The sequence below is a fragment of the Tenrec ecaudatus genome, chromosome 10, assembly GCF_050624435.1.
Source record: "Tenrec ecaudatus isolate mTenEca1 chromosome 10, mTenEca1.hap1, whole genome shotgun sequence".
Lineage (NCBI taxonomy): Eukaryota > Metazoa > Chordata > Mammalia > Afrosoricida > Tenrecidae > Tenrec > Tenrec ecaudatus.
Window position 1 is genome coordinate 115,613,874 of NC_134539.1, and position 26,291 is coordinate 115,640,164.

A 26,291-nucleotide genomic window follows, 5' to 3' on the forward strand; every position below is an offset into this window, starting at 1 on the left:
CTTAGAGTTCAACAGACAGGTTCTTCCTACTATAGGCCTTCACCTGCGCCATCTCCCCTTCACTCCCCTCCAACCTGCTTAATGCCTCTCACCCCTCAAGCATCAGCTCAGGCGACAGTGTCTCATAGATGTTGACATCGCCCTACCCTCAAGCCAGCACTGTCCCTTTCTTGTGGGCTGCCCTAGTATGGTGACCCATATTGGCACTTAACTCATTTTGTTTGTGGTTGATTGTGTGTTTCCTTAGCAGTAGGGAGTCTGGTTTGTTTTGGTGCCCAGGGTGCATTTAATCAGTATTTACTGCACTGGGTTTAGGGTGGGGTGGAAAGCTTAAATTAGGCAAAAGTAACATCTCTTCACATGATTTTCAATTCATCACCAGTGCCGGTATTAGCATGAAGTCCATGGTGATGCTTTAAACCTTCGTTAAAAGAAAGATTAGGGAGCCCTGGTAGAATAGTGGTTATTCATTGGGCTGCTAACAGCAAGGGAAATTAATATATTACAGTTTTAATCGGTGTTCCTTGAGTTTTTATGTCAACATGCCCTTTTGATATTGAACCTTGCGTGTCGCCTTCTGCATTGGGAATAACCACTCTAATGACATTTCTGTGGATTGGTTTAACCATGCCAGAGACTTTCCCTGGGAAATCCAAATGGCTACTGGAGATATTTTTGTAACATGTTGTCACCGCACACAGACTTCTTGCAGTTTTATATTCACTTCTTAAATTAAATTTTAATATTTGATTATTTATTTATTTTATTCTTACATTTTTTTCACCAACAGGCTAAAAATACCTCCTGATTGCACTACTGAATTAAATCATCATGCATATTTGTTTCTCCAGAGCACCTTTGACAAGCATGATTTGGTAAGCATTTAGCTGCAATTTTCCACAGTGTACAATATAAGACATTTTTCTTTCTTTTTTTTAAATCATTTTATCGGGGGCTTATACAACTCTTATCACAATCCATACATACATCAATTGTGTAAAGAACATTTGTACATTTGTTGCCATCATCATTCTAAAAACATCCGCTCTCCACCCAAGCCCCTGACCTCCGCTCCTCATTTTTTACCCTCTCTACCCTTTCCCCCCTCCCCCTCCCTCATGACCCCTTGATAATTTGCAAATTATTATTTTGTCATATCTTGCACTGTCCGATGGCTCCTTTCACCCACTTTTCTGTTGTCTGTTCCCCAGGGAGGAGGTTATATGTAGATCCTTGTAATCAGTTCCCCCTTTCCAACCCATCCTCCCTCCACCCTCCCAGTATCGCCACTCACACCACTGGTCCTGAAGGGATCATTCACTCTGGATTCCCTGTGTTTCCAGTTCTTATCTATACCAGTGTACATCCTCTGGTCTAGCCAGACTTGCAAGGTAGAATTGGGATCATGATAGTGTGGGGGGAGGAAGCATTTAGGAACTAGAGGAAAGTTGTATGTTTCATCTTTGTTACACTGCACCCTGACTGGTTCATCTCCTCCCTGAGACCCTTCTGTCTGTTAGGGGATGTCCAGTGGCCTACAAATGGGCTTTGGGTCTACACTCCGCACTACCCCCTCATTCACAATGATGTCTGATACGTGATCCCTTTGACATCTTGTGTTATCACACAGGCTGGTGTGCTACTTCCATGTCGGCTTTGTTGCTTCTGAGCCAGATGGCCACTTCTTTACCTTGAAGCCTTTAAGAATACAGACGCTCTATCTTTTGATAGCCGGGCACCATCAGCTTTCTTTGCCACATTTGCTTATGCACCCATGTGTCTTCAGTGAATGTATCTGGGAGATGAGCACACAGTGATAAGATTTTTTTGTTCTTTGGTGCCTGATAACTGGTTCACGCAGGCTGGTGTGCTTCTTCCATGTGGGTTTTGTTGCTAGATGGCCGATTGTTTACCTTCAAGCCTTTAAGACTTCAGATGCAATATCTTTTGATAGCCGGCCACCATCAGCTTTCTTTATTGGGACTTCATCCACACATCACATAATTCATATCATATAATTCAATTCAGTTGTATCGAGAAGAGTTGTACAATCATTATCACAATCAATTTTAGAACATTTTATTCTTCCTTGAAATCACTGTTGTTCATGTATTTATTTTAATTGTGGCAAAAATATAAGCAAAAAAAGACATTTTTCTATGAGTGATATAGCTGTTTCCTTAGTTAAGGGGTTCACAACACACATAGCCAAAAGTTCATCAAAGTGCAAGTAACTAAAACTGCAAAAATATTTTTTACTCTCTGTTTTTATTGTAAAGGACTTATCTTTTTAGACTCTGTTTAAAAAAAAAAATCTCACTGCCATCGAGTCGATGTCAACTCATTGCGACTCTAGCAGTTTCCAAGACTCTTTGGCAGGATTTTTAATGTACATGTTAGAGATTTTCATGATCAAATGTAAAAATTTTTTCACTGATTATTTTTCAGAAATATACCTTTACTAGAGTAGGGGGATCTTGTATTTCGGGATTATTCTTTTAGATATCTAATTATTATACTTGCTTGTGTGTCCTCAGGATAGAGACTGCGCTTTGTCACCTGATGAACTTAAAGATTTATTTAAAGTGTTCCCTTACATTCCTTGGGGGCCAGACGTGAATAACACAGTTTGTACGAATGAGAGGGGCTGGATAACCTACCAGGGATTCCTTTCCCAGTGGACGTGAGTATAGAACCTGTGTTCTCTGGAGTTATAGATAACTTAAGCATGTGGTGCTCTACATTCACAGTTGGATAAGCTTATCAGCTCTTCTCAAGTGCTTCAGTCGTAAATGACTGTGAGCAGGATTTAGATTTCTGCTGATCCCTGTAGGGTACAGTACAGATGTAGTCAAGTAGGGATATGTTTGCTTTCGCATGATGTTCAGGGAAGAGTAATAAGTACATTCTAGTACTTCTTTGTTTGATTAGGAAATAGGAAATGTCATTGCTATTGCGCAGGCTTTAGATTCTCAGAATAGGATGAGAAGCATATTTTGTTCCTAATGAACTCTTACGAAGACTTAGGATTTGTCTACTAAATCGATAGTACAGTTTGGTTGTCATTGTGCCATAGGAAGCTCACGGCCCTGCTGGGTGACATTACTTTAGTGTTGGCGAGACTAACTGTTTCAACAGTAGAATTCCCCCACCAACCCCCCACCCAAATACATGTAAGATAGACTTGCTATCTCGTTATTGCCTCTAGCCTTTGGCAAACTTTTTTATATTTGTTGAACTAATCATTAGGTTCTCAACTAACCAAATCTGTAAGACACTGTATTATCCAGATAATAAGAATTATCCCTACTCCAGATTTTGCAGAGGCTTGCCACCTCTCTGTGTGGCTGAGAATAGAACCACTCACCCACCCGACTTGTATTCGCCATTCATTCTTCACGGCCTTGAAAATAATGCAGCCAAAAAGCCAAAATAATGGCAGCTTAGGCAGAGCCATGCTGAAGGCATGTTAGAAATCTAAGCAGTTTGACAGTATTGACCTGGTCCTGGTGGTAAAATCCTTGGTGCCGTTGGAATTCTTTTTTTCCTATAAACGCTCACTTAGGAACTTTTCACATTTTAGAATCTCTCTTCCGTAGACTCACAACATTTTTAGATGTACAGCGGTGCCTGGAGTATCTGGGCTATCTGGGCTATTCCATACTGACTGAGCAAGAGTCTCAAGCTTCAGCCATTACAAGTAAGTATCAGAATTCTCTTCAGCTCCTAATGAGAAAAGTCTTTGAAAGATTGTAGTTTCTTAAGTTTCGAAGGATGAAAATACATTTATCTTAATTACTCTTCCATGTCTCCACTCTGTTTCCCTATTAATTTGGTCATTTCTTTTGGGCTGATAAACTTGATTTTATTTATCGAAAAAGTAAGAGATACCTTGCTTCTATTCAACTCCCTGAGAGCACTCTCCTGATGAAGATGAAAGAGCGATTTGGGCATTAAAAGTCTTTACCAGTCTATATTGAATTTTAATTTTATTTAAATATTAAAAGCATTTCATATTGGATGGCTAAACCAATTTTAGCATATATATATGTTGGGATATTGTTCAGGTATAAGGAGAAGTGAAGTCCTGATTCTTGCCACCAGGTGAAGAAACCGTGAACACAGTATGCTAAAGTCACAGTCTGTCACAGAAGGACAAATACTGTATGCTTCCACTTAGAGGAAATATGTGGAGTATCATACCGTATTTTTTGATGCTATCTTTTATAATAGTACAGAACTAGAGAGAGACTAAAGTTTATAAGTGGTTACCAAGGGTAGTAGGGAAAGAGGGCAGGAGAAATCATTGGTACTGAATTAAATACTGCCTAAATGAGTACTGAGTATTTGTTAATGGTGATGGGAACATTGGCAATGGATCTGGGAAGACCATGGGATAGCATGCCTAATATAATCAATGCCACTGAATGTTGCATGCAAAATATGTTGAACTGGCAAATGTTACATATATTTTTACTTGTATAAATAAAAATTCATGTTAACAAATGATCCTGTCTTAAGCTAATTACAAGTCTCAATTTTATAATTTTTTCACATTAATAAAATTATACAGATTTTGTAATGTAAACTGCATTTCTGCCACAGTAGTGCTCTCCACTTAAAACCCATAGATGTGGAAGTGACAAATTAGGGGACTGGTCATTTAAAGATTTTCTTATATTCCAGTTGGTGGGAAAGGTGCCATTTCTTACAGGAAGTCCTAGCACAAGGAAACAGCCTTTCTGAAACTGACAGAGCAAGTACTCTTTAAAATACTTAACCAGTTAGATAGTATTTAATTCAATACCTACCAGTTAAAAAGTAATTGCTAGCCAGCCCTGAGATTCTTTTGATCAATGGCATATTGTGGATACTTTTCTCTATCAATAAGCATATATTATTGTTAAGTAATGTGCCATCATATGGATGTTCTATCATTTATTTAATTATTCCACAATTTCCATTTTTTTAATTCCCTCAGTATAGTGTCACTGGGTTCCATCTCCTTCCTGTGTTTCCTGTCTCCATTCCTCTTCCTCAACCCTTCCAAGCTTTGTCAGTAGGTAAATGCTATACCTTGATCCCAAGTGGCCAGTTATTCTAAGTTACACATAAGTCAATGGTGGTATTCGTCCCCTTTAGGCCTGTCAATCGTTTGGGTGAGAATCGAGCCTTAAGAGAACTCTGTTTCATATCTGAAGAGGGCCGAGGACCATCCTCTTGGGATTCCACTTATTGTATCTGTGCAGCAAGCCTGATCTTCATAATTTTGAGTTTTGTTCCATATCTTTCTCCCGCTCTGTCCAGGACCTTCTAATGTGACCCCTTTCAGGGCAGCTGGTAGTTGGTAGTGATAGTCAGGCACCATCTAGTAGTTCTGGTCTCAGTTCTGAAGACTGATGTTTGGGTGGGCCATTAGTTGACCGGACGACTCATCTCCAGCTGTCTTCAAGGAGAGACCTGTATTTTCACCTTCGATTGCCCACAAGCATTTAAGACCCCCACTCACTCTTCACCAAAGTTGGATGTAGACTTTGTGTGGACCATGTTGTGCTCGTTGACATTGATGTCCCCTGAGACTATGATCTTGATCCTCTGGCCCAGTGACTCATTCTCTCCAGGTGCCTGGTTATGTCTAAGAAATTTTCTTAACTTTGTCCTCTGTATGCTCCATCACCTACATGAAGTATATTTGCAACAAAGTTAAATATCCATGTACGAATATCCTGTCAAACCTTTCTATATATGTACCTCCGCCCATACCTGCTTACATGCATGTCCCACACATGTGCTCATAGACCGACCACCTGTTTTGCAGGATTGTAAACTGTCTTTACCTCTATTGCTTTTAACTCCTGCACACCTACCAGTGTCCCTCTTACCTCTATTAAAACCTCCTCCTTCTTGTATACCACCCTCCATTTCACTAGGTTCTTGAACTCTACTTCACTCCCTCTCCATTTTCACTTTGTAATTGCCTTCATTACAAATCGCTATCGTTCCTTATTTTCAATCTGTATGTATGTTTACTTTAGACATGTTAACTTTGTGTAGGTTGACTTCTGGGTGGTGGTATCATGTATATTAATCTCAGGTTGTTGGGTCTCTGTCCAGAAACCTCCCTTTAGTATTCATTGTGAGATTGATCTGGTTGTCAAATTGCTTTCATTTCTGTACATCTGCAGATGTCCTAATTTTGCCATCATATTTGAGGGACAATTTTGCTGGGTATATGATTCTTGGTTGGCAGTTATTTTTCTTCAAGAGTTTTGTTTATGAAAATTTAAAAATTTTAAAAGTTTTTTCTATAGCATTTCATTGTCTTCTTCCTGAAACTTCTCTTTTGTAGATAATGTTTTTTTTATTTTCCCATAGCTTTTTTCAGGATTATTTCCTTATCTTTGTCTTAGAATGCCTAATTGTATATGTCAAAAGGATTTTCCTTTGAGGTCTATAATATTTGGGTTTTGTTCAGCTTTGCAAATGCATATCTTCTCATCTTTTATAATGTTCACTCACTGCCATTGAGTCTATTCTGACTCATAATGACTGTAGAACAGAGTAGAACTCAGCGTAGGTTTCTGAGACTATAAGTTTTTTTTGTAGATTATAAATTTTTTGGTAATTTTATTTTTTATCATTTTATTAGGGGCTCAGACAACTTTGATCACAATCCATACATATATCAACTGTGTAAAGCACGTTTGTACATTCATTGCCCTCATCATTCATTCTCAAAATGTTTGCTCTCCACCTAAGCCACTGGCATCAGCTCCTCATTTTTCCCCTCCCTCCCCGCTCTCCCCTCCCTAATGAACCCTTGATAATTTATAAATTATTATTGTGTCATATCTTTCCCTGTCCAACATCTCCCTTCACCCATTTTTCTATTGTCCATTTGTCTATCCCCCAGGGAGGAGGTCACATATAGATCCTGTACTCGGTTCCCCCTTTCCAACCTACCCTTTCTCTCCCCTTCCAGTACCACCACTCACACCACTGGTCCTGAGAAGTCCATCTGCCCTGGATTCCCTGTGTTTCCAGTTCCTATCTGTACCAGTGTACATCCTCTGGTCTAGCCAGACTTGTAAGGTAGAATTGGGATCATGATAGTGGGTGGGGAGGGAAGCATTTAGGAACTAGAGGCAAGTTGTGTGTTTCATCATTGCTACATCGCACCCTGACTGTCTTGTCTTCTCCCTGCGACCTTTCTGTAAGGGGATGTCCAGTTGCCTACCGATGGGCTTTGGATCTCCACTCTGCACTCTCCCTCATTCACAATGATATGATGTTTTGTTCTGCTGATGCCTGATACCTGATCCCTTCGACACCTCATGATCACACAGGCTGGTGTGCTTCTTCCTTGTGGGTTTTGTTGCTTCCCAGCTAGGTGGCCGCTTGTTTACCTTATCTTTGAATTTTTTTTTTGTTCTTTTTGCTTTATTGTTTCTAGCACAGTTTTCCCTGAAGTGGATGACACCTCCCCCTGGGAGGCATGGGAATGATTAGGGGTGGGGGCGGGTGGAGGGCCGCTGCACATGAAAGCAGATGCCAACACTTTATTCTGGGTAGGTGATGGTGGGGCTGACCACATTTCTGGTCATCAGGAAAGACCCACCTTATCAGGCATGAGTGTGCATTTAGGAAAGGCCACTGTCTCTAATGCTGCTTTTAAAAGTTCAAGAAAGCAGCACTCTGTCCGACCAACCAACAATTAACCCTTCTGACTCCTTTCTGACCACTTTTGTTCATCTTTTTCAAATTGATATGGAATCCACTTCTCTCCTTTTAACCCTCGAATCTTAAGGGTCCAGGATCCTCATCTTTCTCTTTTCATTGGGCCTCTCATGTCCTCATAGAGGATCTGTGAGGTGTGTCTGCCTACTTTGTAATCGTGCATGAAGTCTTAATTACTGTGTGTAGTTACAATTTTCAGTGTGTCTGGTGAGATTTATTATAGTTTAATCTGTAGGTCCAGCTCAAGGGAGGTCTGTTTACTGCAGGTAGAGAGGTGCCCCATTATCTGGATGACACACATAGTCTTTAATCTGTCTCTTTATAGATTTACATTTAAAAGCCCAATTATCCTAGAGAGCACAACCCTTTTCAGTTATAGATCCAGCTCCGACTCAATGCAGATTTCATATTTAGCATGTAACTTTTTAGGTTTACCCTTGAAAAAAATAGATTGGGTAAAATATTGGCTGTATTCATGTCATTGTTGTTATTCATTATTCACTAGTATTACTCACTATCATTTTCCTTAGGAAAAATAGACATGATGAAGTAATTACTAGAAATTTTATTTACAGACAACTTTCAGAACTGTATCTTTTCCATTACACATGGCCCTTGTGTATTATATGAGGGGTACCCCCCACCCCCCTACAGCTAAATGGAAAAAAGCTCTGCTGGGCGGAGCTTAGGCCAGCATGGAGCAACTTGCTCAGTTAGTACACCCAGTGGTGTCACCTGGGAATGTTCTCTCTGGCATAGTTATTTTTCATGAAAGCTTGAGCCTCATTTTTTTTTTTTGTGATGGGCCTATTTAAGAGAGTAGTGTGTGGCTGTGAAATTTTGCTTTCTGCTCGGGAAAAATGCTGCAGAAACTGTTGTGATGTTGAACACAGCTTACAAGGACAGCACTATGGGGAAAATTCTAATGTAGGAGTGGTTTTCTCGTTTCAAAAAAGGTGCAATATTGATTGATGACAAACATCATTCTGGACATTTGTTAACTTCCCAAATGGACGAAGATATCGACAAAATACATACACGTGTGCTCAAAGGCCAAGGACAACAGACCGTGGAAGAGATGGGGAAGTTACCTAGACTATCTTGGAGCTCGGTTCAGTGAATTTTAATGGAAGATTTGGCAATGCAAAGGGTTGCTGAATGAAAAGTTCTGACAGGCCAGCAGAAAGAGCATCAAGGGGAAACATGCAGCACTTTGAAAGAACTGCTCCGAAGCAAGGTCCTTACTGGAGATGAGACTTAGTGCTAGTCTTTCTAATTTTTTTGTCTTTTTCTTATTCCCCCCCGGAAGCAAGTATCAAGCCAGTGGAAGACACCATTATCACCTCCCCTCAAAAAACTTGCTAAGTGAAATCAAAGATCAAGACAATGCTCATTCGTTTTTTGATGTGAGGGATAGTGTACTGGAGTATTTTCACCATGTCAGACTGTTAGTCAAGCTTCTCTTTAGAGGTTCTGAAAAGATTTCATAGCATGTGTGACAAAAAAGGCCTGATTTGTGTCAGACGAGGGACTGGTTTTGCCACCACCACAATGCTCCTCTTCACACACACACATCTCAGTGCACTAGTTTTTGGTAAAAATCAGGATGCCTCTCATTGTGGAGAGGAAATGAGCCAGTCAGGGTGCAACGATGAAACAAACAACTTTCCTCTAGTTCTTAAATACGTCCTCCCCCTCCACTATCATGATCCCAATTCTACCTTACAAATCCCACTAGACCAGAGGATGGTACAGATAGGAACTGGAAACACAGGGAATCCAGGACGGATGATCCCTTCGGGACCAGTGCTGAGACTGGCGATACCGGGAGGGTCGAGGGAGTGTGGGGTGGAAAGGGGGAACTGATTGCAAGGATCTGCATGGAACCTTCTCCCCAGGTGGATGCACAACAGAAAAGTGGGTGACGGAAGACATCAGACAGTGTAACATCTGACAACGTAATTATAATTTATAAATTATCAAGGGTTCATAATCGAGGGGGGAGGCGAAAAATGAGGAACTGATACCAAGGACTCAAGTAGAAAGCAAATGTTTTGAGAATGATGATGGCAACATATGTACAAACGTGCTTAACACAATGAATGGATATTTGGATTGTGGTAAGAGTTGTATGAACCCCCCAATAAAATGATTGAAAAAAACACAACAGGATACCTCTCTTGCCCCACACACCTTACTCACCTGACTTCACTTCTTGCAACTTCTTTTTGTTTCCATGAATGAAGAGGGACATGAAAGGGCAGACATTTGATGACATAGAAGAGGTGAAGAAAAAAATGAGTGAGGTGTCTTCCAAACAGATGAGTTTGAAAAAATGTTTCCAAGAATGGAATCACAGATTTCACAAATGTATTGAGTGTAATGTACTTTGAAGGTGATAAGGCTGTTTTGTAAAAAAGAAATATATAAATACATAGCTTTGAAAAAAATGGTTTTTTTGTCTATCCCTCATAGTACTTTATTTTGTGTACAGCTTGCCTTGTACAGCACACTTAGCTATGCATCATACTCTTCAGCAACATGATCAAGAGTAATACTGTAGTTTACACAAAGTAGATTGAGTGCATCTAACTGAAACAAACTTGGTCTCCTCCCATTTAGTAACAAGAGACAAAAAGATAGACCTTCAGAAAAAGCAGACTCAAAGGAACGTCTTCAGATGTAATGTAATTGGGATGAAAAGCTGTGGGAAAAGTGGAGTCCTACAGTCTCTTCTCGGAAGAAACTTGATGGTGAGCATTCTCAGATAACAGTTTTAAAATCCGTGTTTAGCTCAGTTTCTCTTAGCTAGTGACTAGAACTCATTGGCCTACACATCTTATTAAAACACTATCACGAAGTATATTACGTAGCAGTACACATCTTATTAAAACACTATCACAAAGTATATTACGTAGCAGTAATCTTGCTGAGTTATCTTTATCTTTGTTTCATTGCCGTTAGTTGTCACTTGTTTTCTTACCCGGTATTTAGGTGGGGATTAAACAAATACACTTGTTCAAGTAAAAAACAGTGTTTTACATGAAGTACCATATTTACTTGAGTATGGGCCGACCCAAATATCAACCGAAGCAACTAATTTTACCACAAAAACTGCATTAAAAATGTGCTGAAAAAACTCAGCGTATACAGGAGTATGTACGGTAAATGCATAGTAAATACTAGGTATAGTATTCACTGAAACCTGCTTCTGACTTCTGCTTTGAGTCAGCAGCCTGACCTATTTCCACCTGCAAGCAAGCCAGATTAAGAGTATAATGAGAATTGCCAGTAGGTGGCTCTGAGGTACACTGTCACTAATAACAAATTCATCTTTTGTCTCAGACCTTTAGGAATAAGAATTATAAACTCAGAATGCCCTTTTTACTGACAAGTAGTATGTTGTCAAGGGGAAAAAATACTCTTAATTTATAATGAACACAAGGAGAGAGAAAGAGAGAGAGAGAGACAGAGAGAGAGAGAGAGAGAGAGAGAGAGAGAGAGAGTGAGAGAGAGAGAGAGAGAGAGAGAGTGTGTGTGTGTGTGTGTGTGTGTGTGTGTGTGTGTGAAAACTGTCTCTTATTTCTTACTGTACATGTTGAGATATTTTCTGTTTTCAGAGGCAGAAGAAAATCCGAGACGATCATAAATCCTACTATGCAATTAATGCTGTCTATGTGTATGGGCAAGAGAAGTATTTGTTGGTAAGAAATGTCTTGGCTTACAAAGATCGTAACTTATGGGGCACATTTGTACACGACTAGAGGCTGTCTAGCTTATTTGTTAGCATGGATTCTCATTTGGACCTATCTCGTGGTGACATGTGGCTTATACAGGGGCCCTCAGAAAGTTCATGGGAGAAAAACCTTTCATCTTTTAACTCCACGTTCCCCTGAATTGTTTGTGGACTTAACTGTATGTAAGTTATACCTCAATAAGAAAGTTTTTGCCCCGTCTTCCATCTTTATTTTAAAAATTATCTTCTCCACGTTTGACTAGAAATTAATATGAAAAGGTTAGTGCAGGCGCTCAGCAGTGTACCAATATAACCCGAATCGGGTTTTATCCCTTTGATAGAGGCTGGGGATATAGTTAACTCATACAGTAGCCTGGAAAGTGAGTGAAAGATGGGTAGGACTGACAAGGTCCTGTGGAATACAGGAGAGATTGCATACTTTCCTTGGGTGCAGTCAGTTTTCAGTTTGAACTTTTGTCCTCTCGTTGGTTCTCTGTGGGACCCTGGACAAATGACTCGTGCTGTCTGAACCCAAGGATCTTATAAAGCTGGCTAATATCAGAAACGCCTGGCAAATAAAAGTTACTTTTTAAAAATCCATTCCTTCTCCTCCTCTTTTAGACCTAGTTTAATCTGTCAGGTGAATTTTATATGCATTTGATACTCTACGATCAAAACTCCTTGTTAGTTTCTCATTCACTATCTCCATTTCTTCTTCTGTAAGTACAGTTCTATACACTGGGTCACACTCATTGCCACTGAGTCGATTCCATCTCGTAGTAGCCCCCTAGGACAGAGTTGAACCGCTCCTTAGGGTGTTGTGACTGTAAGTCAGTACCTGAGCAGACAGCCTCATCTTTATACTTTAGAGCTGCTGGAGGATTTGAACCACTAACTTTGAGGTTAGCAGACCAATGTTTAACCCACTTAACTCACTGTGTCACTAAGGTGCCGTACACATGGGTACTAAGTAAACATTAAACTGTTAATTTTCCTGTTTTCTTAACCTAATTTTTGAAAACTGGATTGAAATATATGCTGTACATCATTTTATTTAAAATGCACTCTACATTTCCCTTTCTTCTTAACAAAGATACACTGTCTTACACAAATTGGTATGGAATTTTCTGTTGTTAGAATACTTTCATATCATAAATTTTGAATAATGGTTTTGTAATATAACTTGGAAAAGAATAGGTAGTGAGGTCAAACAAAATGACCTTCAATGTACTGAGCTACTTGCTTTGTGCATTTTATCAGTGGGAGAAAAGAGGGAAGAAAGAAAATAGCCTTGGGACTCATATCTGAGTTCCAAGTTTGATCCAGCAAATTGTTATGAGTGCTATCTTAGGCAGCTTATTTGCTCTCACTACGTGTGTTTCCTTATCTGTAAAATGTGCATCATGTGTATTAAATACCTACCCAGCACACCTTAGCCACTCATTTTAAACTACTGAATCAGAAGCCACCTGTTCATCCGTACTTCCTTCTTTAAAAAATGGATTGAAAAAGCATAGTTAACTAGTATCCTTTTATCAGGAAGTCAAATGAACAAGTACTAAAGCTTCCTGACTTTACCCGTGGCTGTTAATAATACTTTGGATTCTCATCGATATTTTCTTTTTCCAAGTTGCATGATATCTCGGAATCGGAATTTCTAACTGAAGCTGAGATCATTTGTGATGTTGTGTGCCTGGTATATGACGTCAGTAATCCCAAATCCTTTGAATACTGTGCCAGGATTTTTAAGGTTTGTTTCTCTTATGTTCTCGGGCTAAATCTCGCTTTATATGGAGTTAGTGGCACTGTAATGTGTTGTTTCCTAACCGAGGAAAGGCAACAGAGTCATTTTTGTAACTTTTTCAAACTGTCTGGTAAACTGACATTCCATGATGCTCACCTTCCCAACATGATTGTCGAAGTTTACAAAGGAGGTACATAAGCAAATGTGGTGAAGAAAGCTGATGATGCCCGGCTATCAAAAGATAGAGCATCTGAGGTCTTAAAGGCTTGAAGATAAACAAGCAGCCATCTAGCTGAGAAGCAACAAAGCCCACATGGAAGAAGCACACCAGCCTATGATCATGAGATGTCGATGGGATCAGGTATAAGGCATCAAAGAACAAAAAAATTATATCATTGTGAATGAGGGGGAGTCCGAGTGGGAACCCAAAGCCCATCTGTAGGCAACTGGACATCCCCTTACAGAAGGGTCACGGGAAGGAGACGAGCCAGTCAGGGTGCAGTGTAGCAATGATGAAACATAGAACTTTCCTCTAGTTCCTAAATGCTTCCTTCCCCCCAACTATCATGATCCCAATTCTACCTTACAAATCTGGCTAGACCAGAGGATGTACACTGACTGGTACAGATAGGAGCTGGACACACAGGGAATCCAAGACAGATGGACTTCTCAGGACCAGTGGTAGAGTGGCGATACAGGGAGGTTGGAGGGAAGGTGGGATAGAAAGAGAACCCATCACAAGGATCTACATATAACCCCCTCCCTGGGGGACAGACAACACAAAAATGAGTGGAGGAAGATGTCGGACAGTATAAGACATGACAAAAATAATAATTTACAAAGTATCAAGGGTTTGTGAGGCTGTGGAGGGAGGGAAAAAATGAGCTGATACCAAGCTCAAGTAGAAATAAAATGTTTTGAGAATGATGATGGCAACAAATGTACAAATCTGCTTGACACAATAGATTTATGTATGGATTGTGATAAGAGTTGTATGAGTCCCCAATAAAATGATTTTAAAAACAACTGTCTTTCTGGACCCAACCCTGCAGGTTCTGAAGTGGCAAATTCCCAGACATCTCGGTTTTTTTAAAAGAAATCCACAAGCAATTGTGAGATAGACCCTCTACATCAGAGGTTCTCAACCTGTGGGTCATGACCCCTTTGTGGGGTCAACCAACCCTCTAACAGGGGTCGCCCGATTTATAACAGCAGCAAAAGTACAGTGATAAAGTAGCAACAACAATAATGTTATGGTTGGGGAGTAACCACAAGATGAGGAACTGTATTAAAGGGTCGCGGCACGAGGAAGGTCGAGAACCACTGCTCTGCATGAATGAAGGCTGCCTTGCCTGTTAGGAATGCAAGTGGGTTGTGTCTAGCCAGTTATACCCCAAAAACAAAAAAGCAAACCAGGAGAGAAACCATCATTCTGCAGTCATTGACCACTTTTTATAAGAAGAATTAAGCCTCCGTTGAATCCCCTCTCCAGTGACTGGGGACGTGCATAGTCTTGTCCTCAGTGCATTGGAAAGTGGGTCACTGCAGCTATTGTTAGGCTAAAAATTAACATCTTACCATTTGTTTCCCCCTTTGACCCATTTTTACCTTTTTCTAGGTTTTACTTTCTGCTTTTGGATTTTGATTTTTCTCTGTTTCATGTGTTGGGGGCGGTTTGTGTGTTTTGGCATGATTTTCTTAACATGAAATCCAGGATAGGTAAATCTAAAAGAGACAGTAACTAGATGAATAGTTTCTAAGGTAATAGCAGGGGGATTGGGCGAAAATGGGGAGTTATAGCACTAGATGCCAAAATGAAGAAAATGTTCTAAAGTTAATTGTGCTTGCACAACTCTATAATATTTAAACATCATTGAAGGGTATGACACATGAATTGAATATCAATATAAATAAAAAGATTCAATAGGAGTGCAAGACTTTATGTACGACCCTATTCTAGCATGGTTTTAATAGAAAAAGTATTGGGAATAATCTAAATATGTAACAATAGAACAGTTTACTAAACTAAGATAAACTAATCCAGTGGAATAGTAAAACAGCCATTAAAAATAATAGTTTTTAATTCTGAAGAAGATGGAAGATGCAGCATTACGGTTTAAAACAGTTTGTTTAGCCTGATTTTACCTCCGTAAACACATTTAAATGTATGTGTTCAAGGACTAGAGGTGTGCTCTGGGAAAATGCACATGTCTTCTTGCTGTTGAGGAATTTAGGTACATTTCTTTTCATGTCAACATTTTTATTGTGACTTGTTAAAACCACATTTTCTTCCCAGTTGTCGTGGATCTGCAATGTCAGTGTAGATCTGCCCATTACCATCATTAGGAAAATAGTCTCCAGGTCATAAGCATTATGTGAGACTGACTGGGACCACTGTCCATCTTTGGGATTTGCTTGGTTTGCTTTCTTTCTTGAAATTTGTTGCTTTGCCCATGCAGAAAGAATTTTTGTCAAATTTAAATTGTCATCAGATTTTTATCTTATTTTTTTATTACGCAGCAACACTTTATGGACAGCAGAATACCCTGCTTAATCGTAGCCGCAAAGTCAGACCTGCATGAAGTTAAACAAGAATACAGTATTTCACCTACTGATTTCTGCAGGAAACACAAAATGCCTCCACCACAAGCCTTCACTTGCAATACTGCTGATGCCCCCAGTAAAGACATCTTTGTGAAGCTGACAACAATGGCCATGTACCCGTAAGTACTTGCTCTGTCTTCATTTCTCTCACGTGGCTCATGACTACTTTGCATGCCCTTCTTAGCCAGGAGCGTGGACTCTTTGTCACATACAAGTTGTTTAGCAACAGAAAGAGATTTTGTGATGAGATACAAATTTGAATAAGTATCAATTTGGTTTGGGCGTCACAGTAAAAGGATAGAAACAGTGCTTCTGACAATACTGGAGTATTATTGAACAGGCTGTAGTTGTCCTTATAGGCCAGTACAGCAAAACAGCCCTCCCTCACCCCAGACGGAAAGAAAAATGCCTTACTGAAATAAATGAGGGTGGTGCTATGTTGTTTTATATTTACAAGGCACTTCCATATGAACAACAAAAATATTTTAAATTGACTGAGTATGTAAAGGATTCTAGAATGCTTTGTGAGTTTCTATTTAAAATGTTGGTGTTTTAGTTCAGAATATATTATGTACATGCTGTAAAAGCTGGTTAGAATTGGAATTCCTGCTTTTTCAATGTTTTACATTGTGTTGTACATTTATTATATATCTATACATGCCTCTGCGTAAGCACGTCACTGCAGCCATCTTCGTAGTGGACTGACTGCCTTAAAGTCTCATGGTTCCTAGCGGCCTTCTCTAAAGTAGTGTGTTTGTGTAAACTCTGCTTTGTAACAAGACCATTTCTCAGGCAGTGCGTTTCTCAAGACTTTGTAGTTTATTTATTATTATGTTAATCTCTAAATTATTTCATTCCTCATGAAAATTGCAGTATGAAATAGAGTAATGGCAGCACGTTGCTGTAAGCCGAGCTTGAGGTTTCTAAAGAAAGGTATTAATCTGTACAGATTTTTTCAATCAGAGTTACCGTGTATTTGTGTGAATAAACTGAAGTTTTTTCAGCACATTTTTCATGCAATTTTGTGGTAAAATTAGGTGCCTCAGCTCATATTCGGGACGGCTTACACCTGAGTATTTACTGCTATTAAATTAATGAATACTTTTTAGAAATTCCGCAAACCCTTGAAATTCTATCCATAAAATAATTGGAAGACAAGTCATTCCTATTACTATATGATAAGTGAAACCTTACTTCTCCTTTCTTGTTGCTTTAAAACTCTCATGTATGTTATCTACAGAGAGGATCATTACAGAGACAGACTCTCCCGAAACATGGGCAACACTGATAGAATAGAAAATTTGAGAAAAATCTGGGTCTTTCTAAAAACTGCGTTGTAAGTTACTTTTTCTTTATGGCTTCTGTGGGATTTTGTTGGAGTTTTTTTATAGGATTACCAATTCTCCTTTCCTGGCATAATTATTGTTTACATAATTATCCAGAAACGCACTGCTTGGTCAGGCTTACTGCCTAACTACATATTATGGTGTCTATTTTATTATGTAAATGTGCTGTTGTAAGCTTGTACGCAACTGCAACTATTTCACATGTAGAGCTGCAGCTTTAAATTACCTTACTGTAATTGTGTGTGTGTGTGTGTGTTGTGTATGTATATGATAAATGTACATACATGGACATTTATTTCTATGATTAATCCCAAACTACTTCTCATGAAGCATCTCCCTGTTGCTAAGCATACTTTGCATCCCTCCTTTTTGGTGGGTGGAGCCTGTGTATGTTGAAGAGTCAGAATCAATTTATCAAATAGCAGATGGATCCAGTATGACAGCTGGCGGTGATTTAATAGTAGTAAGAATGCTCATCATTACAAGTCAAACTTTAAAAAACAATCTCTTGCGCCTGTCAAAGGCTTTTTGAAAAATTAACTCTTGTTTCTCTTCATGTTGAGAACTAGGCATTATTGGGATGCTGCTAAGCTCCACAAGCATGCTCCTGTGTGCTTGGTCTCCTCAGATCTCACAAACTGAGCCAAACCAGCGAGGGTCGGTCCTTTGACTGAGAAACCTCTAAAAACATTCAGGTGCTACAAGGAGTGGTGGCCTTGATGCCACAAGAGAAGCCAAGTCAGATCGGGCCAGTCCTTCCAACAGTCTCTGAAAGTGGTCAGGCGGTGCGGGAAGTGATGGCGTCACTTCCTTTAGGTGGTGCTCTGCTGAGTGGGCTCTGCACCGGCACCTCTCCTGGGTGCTGTGATGGCTCTCACCACTGGCCGTCCTGGAAGACCCGTACTTGGGTTGTTAGGGCCGAGGTGAAAAGTCCCATGAGCCTGCAACAGCTAGCGCACCTCCACGCAACCACAAAGGAGTCAGAAAGCCCCCCTAAATTTCATACTTCATTTCAACGGGTTTTCACATCCGGGCTCAGACTTTCATTCTTAGCTGCTGTGTTTTGAGAGCAGATGAAATTCACCCTATGTTTCATTCATGTGAAATTTATGAAGCACTTTGCGTTCCTTTGGGAGTCTGGGTGCTTGATGAATTAAAGACGATGTTGTTCACATCTCTTCGGGGTTGAATGTAGTCGTCCTTTGACTCCTGTGTCCTTGCCACCCTGTTCCCTCCTGGTTTTCAGGCATGAATGCATGCTGAGACAGGAGGAGGAGGGGAGACAGTGGTTATTTAAATGTTAGCAAACTTTGTCTTTGGGTGCGATGCTATATAACTTAGTCATTTAAGGGGAAAAAAATTTTATTTGAAAGAGGGTGCTCTCCAGTGCTGTGCATATTCCACCAAAACTTGCAATAATAATCCCTTCCCTACCTCCAGAAACAAGTGGTAGCTAATTTTCTTGAAGGAGGGAGGAGGGAGCTATTACTGTTTATTAAGTTTTTTTTAATAACATGGAATTATGTACAGCGTTAGCATGCTCCACTCTCTCCTTTTTACGAAAAGTATTGCTTATGCATAAATCTTTTTTTTAAGTTGGCGCATCCTAACTTGTGCCATATTTGTAAGTAAGAACTCAACTCCTGTCCTTCTGTGTGTTTTCGCAGCCATGCCCGGTTACGCTGTATGTGCACCTGCAACAGGTGTACATTTTGCATCTGTCAGAACTTCCTCAACTCAGACTTGCTGCAATCTGTAAAGAACAAAATCTTCACCGCAGTTCTTAACAGGTTCTTAACTTTATTTACTGGGTACCAGGCATTCTGTTAAAATACAAAGGAAAAAGTGGCTAACTATTTATTACACAGATACTCACTTCAGAGTCTGCAAGCCGACTGATGCCCAACTTAGGCCCCACTCAAGTCCTCACGGTCATGACAGTGTTTGGGTTTAGAACCCTCCTCTGTAGAGTTTTATGTTTTTAATTAATAGGTGTGGTTAAGGGGCTAGCATTAGATTTTAGATAGTTTTTCATTGAGGGACATGACAATATTTTAGCTATGAGTTGTAGCAATAGGATGCTTGTGCAAGGAAAAGACAGCCTGATCCCAAATAAAACATGTTGTTGTATTTAATCCAGCTTACATTCAAATATTACACTCTCCTAAAACCATACTAATGTTTTATGGTATGTTTACTAACATATTACTAGTGTTTGGGCTTTGGAAAAACATTCTATGTTCTTAAAACCACTTAGAATCATAATCTAATGTTATTTTCCAAGTACTTAAGGTGGTGTTCATTTGAAAGAAAAGGGTTTCTGGGAATGAGGGTAATCACCCATTGTAAGAACTCAAGCTGATGTAGACAAGAACCCCACCAGCTGCTCTGCAGGAGGCAGCTGCGGCTGCGCCTGGGAAGGTCTAGTCTCTGGGCGCTAAGGAGTAGTTCTGCTGTGTCCATTCAGTGTGGCTGTGGCCAGAACCAACTGGACTGCAGTGGGCATGGGGTGACTAACACCAGCTACACCAGTTTTTGAAGTCTTTATAATTGAGCCCCAAATAGAAAGTATGCCTATAGATTAATTAACTTTTAGGGGGGAAAGGACAAAACCAGAATTATATAAATGTCTTCCAGGTAATGAACTTGGAAGGTTACATTTTTCTCTTAGTAGTCATGCCTTCTTTGTTCAAATCAGTTTTACGTTTTTGAGCCCATGTAATATTAATTTGTATCTGATATCAAATTTTTATGTATCTAAAGATGAATTAGGTTTTTGAAATCAATTAGGTGTCATTGGGAGCTAAACTTGAATAAGATGGAAGATAAGCTAAATAATAGATTTAGGTTAGAAATGGGCTATTTTCGTTCACCATTGAATACTCGCCACCTAGCTAGACACTGACTGTACCAGGTAAATAGGAGCGCTTGTAGCCCCTAGCAGTGTGTAGACATGCTTACGAAACAATGAGACTGTGGCTTATGTCAGTTAAAACCGATTTTGAGGCATTCTAAAAAAAGGACTTTGGAGATGCTGTGAGCATAGCAGTCCGTAGAGCAAGAAGGCGGCTGTCCAGGGTGACCGCTGTGATGGGATCACCACGCACATTTGGTGGTTCAGTTCTTTCCCTTGAATGGAATCTGGTAGTGGTAACGCCAGGCATCCTCTCACGATGACTGATGAGTAATGCAGGGCCAGTTCAAGCCAAGCAATACTCAGGAGCTGTGGTGTGGGAATCTTTGCGTTGGAAAAGATTCTGGAATTCTTCTGGTCCAGACTTCAATAGAACGCCTTCCTGAGCGAGTGCCATTTATCTCCGATACCTTTCCTTAGTAGAGAGGGTTTTTGCATTTGCTTTGCTTTTCTTTCTAACTGTAATATTTCCCTAAACTTTCTCTCCTTTAGTTTTAGTTCTGCCCTTTAGAACAACATACGGCATTCTCCTCCCTCTCAGCATAGCAATCCTTCAGGCAGTTGAAGGCGGCCATCATGTCTCCCCTAATTTCTCTTCTCCAGGTAGAACATCCCCATTTCTTTCAGCCTTGTCTAGTGCCCTCATCACCCTGGTTGTCCTCCTCTGGATGCCTCTGACAGAGCAGCTCGTAAAGACGCCCTGAGAATGGAGCGTGAGGCCCAGCTTTGGTCTGACGAGTCCAGACAGACCACAGTGGACATCGCCATTAGGACCGTGCCTGCCAACTGCACCAGTGAACCCACACGCCCCTCTGATGCACTACATTGAAATCATTTTAAAATTCCACAAGAAGTGCTATTAAGTCAAGGTGTCCCTTCTCTAGTTGTATGTTTGACATTTTTCGTTGATTTGTTGAATCTAAATGCAGGAATACAGTGTATCCCTATACATTTTATATTCTTCCTTTGGATCCATTTGCTCTAGCTCGTTTCAAACATCATTTCTATCATGTGTCCCATAATATAGTTGTCCTGGTATTGTATGATTTGCAAACTTGGTAGATGTGCCTACTTCATTTCTCAAGCTCCTGATTATACATAACATTGAATTCTCAGAGACTGGTGAGGAAGAGCGAGAATGTGCAGTGGGCAAGCCCTGTCATATGCCACTAGAGTATGACAAAGGTTCAGAATTAGAGGGAAATTTCTTTCTCAATTAAAAGTATATTATAAAAAAAAAGTATGTTATTATCCAGCCTACATTTTATCTTCTTGTCAAAGTGTTAATGAAAGATTTTTGGTTTTGTTTTTTAAATCGGTATATGATTTCTACCACATTCCTGTGACCTACCATTGTGGTAATTTTTTTTAATCTAAATAAGAAATGACATTTTTTTGATGTCTTATTCTCGGAGAATCCTTGGATCCTAGAAATTGCTGCTCACAAGCCACTTATTTTATCATTCCAAATGGTCTTCACAGCTCAGACTTTGTGCATCCTTGTGACAACAGTTTTATTCCCGGGTCAGTTTAGTTAGCTTCCCAGTGAAATAGGTTGTGTGTGTGTGTGCCAAGTGAATCCGCTTGCGCATAGCAAATGACGCTGTTATACAGTGCTTCTTGAAGCTATGTCAGTCCATTTGTCATGTCTATTTATACACTGGAAGTCATTTCATGGTGATGTCAGCACATGTCGTTGACATAATGATCAAGGATGGAAATAGTGAAAAAGATGAAGCAGAAACCAGCGGCGCCTTCAAAGAACTCCTTGCAGATTCCCATTAATGTTTTAATCATTTACCTGATAGAAGTACGGTAGAATTAAGGAGTTCTATATTGACATTTTCCCTAGTTTACAAATGGCTGTAGATAAGTAGGTGATGGCAGGGCCAGAAAGTCGTAGCCTGTAGATTATGGTTGGATAGGGTTAAAGAATTTTGTGTGAAATAAGGAAATAAGGCCAATTGTTGGGAAGGAGTTTATGAGACATGGTAAACCACAATCTTTATTTAAAATTTAAGTAATGGCAGTTCATCTTAAAATGTTTGTAATGCTAAGCAGAGTAAACAAAGCATGTTGAGGTCACCATAAGGTTTGACCTAGAGTTGTGAGCATAAATGACCTCCCTACTCCCTGCCAAAAAAAGATATCCCTGATGGAAAAAGACACCCTGTCCCTCAACATTTTACTCATTTCCCAAGAAAACGTTGGGGTGAGAAAAGAACTTCGTTCTCTGTTATGCTGGGGGAGTTTTCACTTCTCTGGTGCCTGCAGCTCTTGGTGGTTGCTCACCAGGTTTCCTGTGCTTGACATAATCTCAATGTGACATGATCACATCGAGAGTGATTCACTCAGTCAGTGGAAGTCATTTTAAAAAATGATCACTGTTTTAATAGGGAAGATTCCTACTCAATGCTGTCTTCAGTCTTTGTTTTTAGAAATCATAATTGCCGTACCTAGTGTTTGATTTAGATCTCTAAAAGAACAACACTAACCCGCTTGTCATTTCCATTTAAATAAAGTTTCACTAAATGTCTGTGAAGACCAAATTTATCAGAATCTCAAACTCAGTGACAATGAGTTTTTTTTGTCTCTGCTGATCTCAAATTAGCACCTTATTTTAGTGGCTTGTGAAACACTTAGTCACTGAAATAGAAGTCGCTTCCAGAGATGATAAATGTTTGCAGCCGTGTTCTCCCTCTTCTTGGGCCCCTTCCCCATCTCAGTTGATTCATTCATAATATTTAATGACCTACCATGGATGGGAACTCGCTGTGAGCGAGGGCAGGATGAGAAGGTGAAGACCATAGGTACCTACTTTTCAGTACCTTTCGAAGTACTGCAGCATCTGCCGCGTCTGTTCTGATCTTTGGTTTGATTGGCAGTGACTAGTCCATCAGGAAAAGTGCAATGCAGCCAGCTCATGATAAGACTTGAGACTAATTCATTTCTACTTCTCCCATTTCAACAGAGTCATTTCTGAAATTACTCATTTTCCTCCATCATACTCCAGAAAAGATTGGCTTTTTTTTCCTTGAGCTTTTTTAAACAGGGGGCCAGTTCACTGTCCCTCCGACCCATTAGAGGGCCAGACTATAGTTTAAAAAAAAACAAACTATGAACAAATTCCTATGCATACTGAACTTACCTTATTTTGAAGTAAAAAACAAAACGGGGCAAAAACACCCGGCGGCCCGGATAAATATCCTCGGCGGGCAGCATGTGGCCCTCAGGCCGTAGTTTGAGGACCCCTGCTATATAGTATAAATAGAAACGTGTAATACTTCATTCCCATGTAACTGAATATGAACTGACCAGCATTTGAAAGTAGCATACACACCTCACATGCAACCTTATTCTCTGATCATTATGATCCCACATTCAAATCGGGGGTAGGCTCCCGTTTTCTTTTGAAAACTTATAAATAACTAGAAATATTTGAAGAATAAGTAGCCCGTGGTCAGATGAATTCAGTGTTTGAGGCTGCTCTCATTTCAAATAATGTAAACTATGTGACTAGGAATAAGCTATGTTTTGAATATATTTTAATTTAATATCTATTCTGCCATATTCACATTTGTATTAATATTTTTTTCATCCCAACGTGGCAAAATGGCCATGAAGGCCTGAGCTTGGTTGTTGGTTTGAACTACCCCGGGTTCTTAGGAAGCCTCTCTTTCTCCGGCTCAGGACCTGCTGCTCAGTGCACAAGGAGGTGCTGCCGCAGTGTGCTGTGACTTTTCACTCTGTCCTTCCTTAGGTGTCCATCGCACGCGCTTGTTGCTGTCGCTGAGTCACTATTTTTAACTCCTCTCGTTCCTTTCTTAACCAGGCGCCTGTGTGAATCTTCCCACCTCTCCCAACCTGCAATTTAATCACAACCGGCTTATTTTACACGTACTGTCCTGGTGTGTTTCACTGTGCTGCATACTTTGGCATCGGATGTCTTTCGTTGTATTATTTGCATTAGCCAGCTCAAGGCTTTGTGCGGCTGACCTCTTAGGCTTGGAGGCATCCTTTGACTCCTGCGTGCAGGTGCATAGTTCACACTGAGTGGTCAAAGATGCCCAGGTATGATGGGCAGTCAACGTTCCTACTGTAGTTGTTACCGTGTTTTTTACATGTCATTTTAAAATCGAATGTACATGCCATTTATTTTAAACCATTTAACATACTCCATTTTCCCCGTGACTGTTACTGCTTCGATAGCCGCTCAAACTCCCTACGTTACTTAATATAAAAGCCCTTTGTTGAAGAAAGGGTCTTACCGTCTCAGACCCGCAGGAGCTGCTCGTACATAGGATTGCTTTATGATAGGTTTCTAGACTCGGATGTTAGGGAGATTCTGCTGGAACCTGAGAAGGATCATAAAGGTGTTAGTAAAAGGTGCAGTCTCGGCAGTCCGGGGTTGTGGTTTTGTGTAAACTTGCACATTTCTTTGTAGAAAGGTCCTTCTAAATAAGGCTTTTCATTTCATTTGGGTCCTCTGTTGGAAACTACCCAAGAATTTGCAACACAGACATTTTTATCTGCAAGTAACTCCTCCTCCTCGGGTTTTAAGATCTATGCCATTTGATTAGTATCCTAAAAGTCATTACAAAATGAAGTTTATCTCATCTGACCTGGCAACTCTGGCTACTATTGGTAGTCCACACATAGTGGGGTCTTTGCTGTGGAGCTGTGATCACCTATAAATTTGGGTTCTTTGGCTACTTTGTGAAGCATCTCTGGACCTTGACGCACACCTGTATCCATTTCCAAAGTACGCGACTCTCCAGGCATGCTCAGTTAACAGCTTGCTAATGATTTGTGTTGTTATTTATCTTTGCTGGATGCTATATTTTGATTTCTTAACCCGTTTAAAGAAACATCTCATTAAAATATTTCATGTCTACTCTTTCAATTGAGAGAATTATTATTAAAGTTATTATTAGCAGTAAGTGACCTCCTTCATAGACATGGAAACTACTTCATCAGGCAGAAACAATCTGAGGAGTAACGGGCAGGATGGCCCAGAAGACTTAGCAGTAGAATATTCAAAAGCAGAAAATATAGTTTGGGTAACCTCAGTATAATTTTTAGCTTGAGATGTATAATTAATTGCAAATAGGAAAAAGCTGTCCGTGATAGATACAAGCCTTAGACGGTGGGTACATATTCATTATAGTCATATAAACTGTTAGAAAATATTTTGCTCTCTGAAAAATTCTTACCTTAGATGCATGTACAAAAGGCCTTCAACAATGGAAAAATAGGATGAAACTATCAAGGAATTTCCCCATGAACTTTTGAAGACCCCCTCATGTATATAGTTATGAAGTAAGAAGAACATTCATGTCACAGCATTGTACACCACTGCATTACAAAGCCAGCGGTTATCTGGGCCTTTCTGAATTCCTGCCTTCTCAGATTCTCCCTGAGTAGGCTGTTAGGCCTCTGTGTATACTTCCTATATCTCACATATAAAGTTTTGTGACAAAGCAAGAACAATTTCAAGTGGAGTATTAAATACACCCTATTTGGGAATAGTGAGGATGGAGTTTATTCCACTATACCCTTTAGCATTTGACATTACATATGTCTCAATATTGCAATGGATAATATTCTTTTTATATATTATTGGTGAAATACATTGAGCCCTGTATCTGCTTTGTGTGATTGATTATTCATGCATGAAAGTCTCTATTTAGCTCTCTATTGCCCAAATCGAAACATATTCTCTCTGCATTATTAAGTAGCCTTAATGGTGCCCAAGTCTAACCCTGTTGCTTGGCTCCCCCATTTGTGTCAAGGAGAACTTGCCATCTGATAGACGTATGGGGCCTTTAGTGGGTTTAAGCCAGAAAGCCAGTATCCCAGACATAGGGATTTTCCACCTAAGAATTTGAAAGCTCTGATAAGCTGCAAATGATTGACGAATGCCCTGTTCTCGCTGTTAGTCTTTATATCTTTTGTTCTGAAGAGAGATGCTGCTGAACTAACCGGTCCTATTTCTCGTAGAGTAGGAAAGTTCAGCAAGTCTGGTAATCACTACGTGGCAAAGAACCTAGACACACACGCTTGTGTTTCTGGAAAGCATTTCTTAAGGAGAATATTCTAAAGCTGGAGAAACAGTTTTGTGTTGTATAGCCCCCAATAAATGGAAATAGTCAATATAGAGGGGATGGAATAATACAACACAGCTATTTAAATGATGTTTTCAAAATATAT

General features: G+C 39.9%; 1 protein-coding gene across 5 annotated transcripts in view; it reads left to right on the forward strand.

Moving 5' to 3' along the window:
* RHOT1 (ras homolog family member T1) overlaps nucleotides 1–26,291 on the forward strand; it is a 74,439-nt gene that overhangs the window by 43,925 nt on the left and 4,223 nt on the right. The window contains exons 12-21 of one of the 5 annotated variants that reach the window (XM_075561374.1): nucleotides 791–875; nucleotides 2,538–2,683; nucleotides 3,600–3,700; nucleotides 10,360–10,490; nucleotides 11,358–11,441; nucleotides 13,104–13,223; nucleotides 15,738–15,940; nucleotides 17,062–17,157; nucleotides 18,835–18,957; nucleotides 20,709–21,033. In XM_075561374.1, coding sequence (XP_075417489.1) covers nucleotides 791–875; nucleotides 2,538–2,683; nucleotides 3,600–3,700; nucleotides 10,360–10,490; nucleotides 11,358–11,441; nucleotides 13,104–13,223; nucleotides 15,738–15,940; nucleotides 17,062–17,157; nucleotides 18,835–18,957; nucleotides 20,709–20,718 — 1,099 coding nt within the window. In that variant the 3' untranslated portion in view covers nucleotides 20,719–21,033. Of the gene's footprint in view, nucleotides 1–790; nucleotides 876–2,537; nucleotides 2,684–3,599; nucleotides 3,701–10,359; nucleotides 10,491–11,357; nucleotides 11,442–13,103; nucleotides 13,224–15,737; nucleotides 15,941–17,061; nucleotides 17,158–18,834; nucleotides 18,958–20,708; nucleotides 21,034–26,291 lie in introns of those variants that run through there. The other 4 variants (XM_075561372.1, XM_075561375.1, XM_075561373.1 and 1 more) reach the window with 4 other exon arrangements.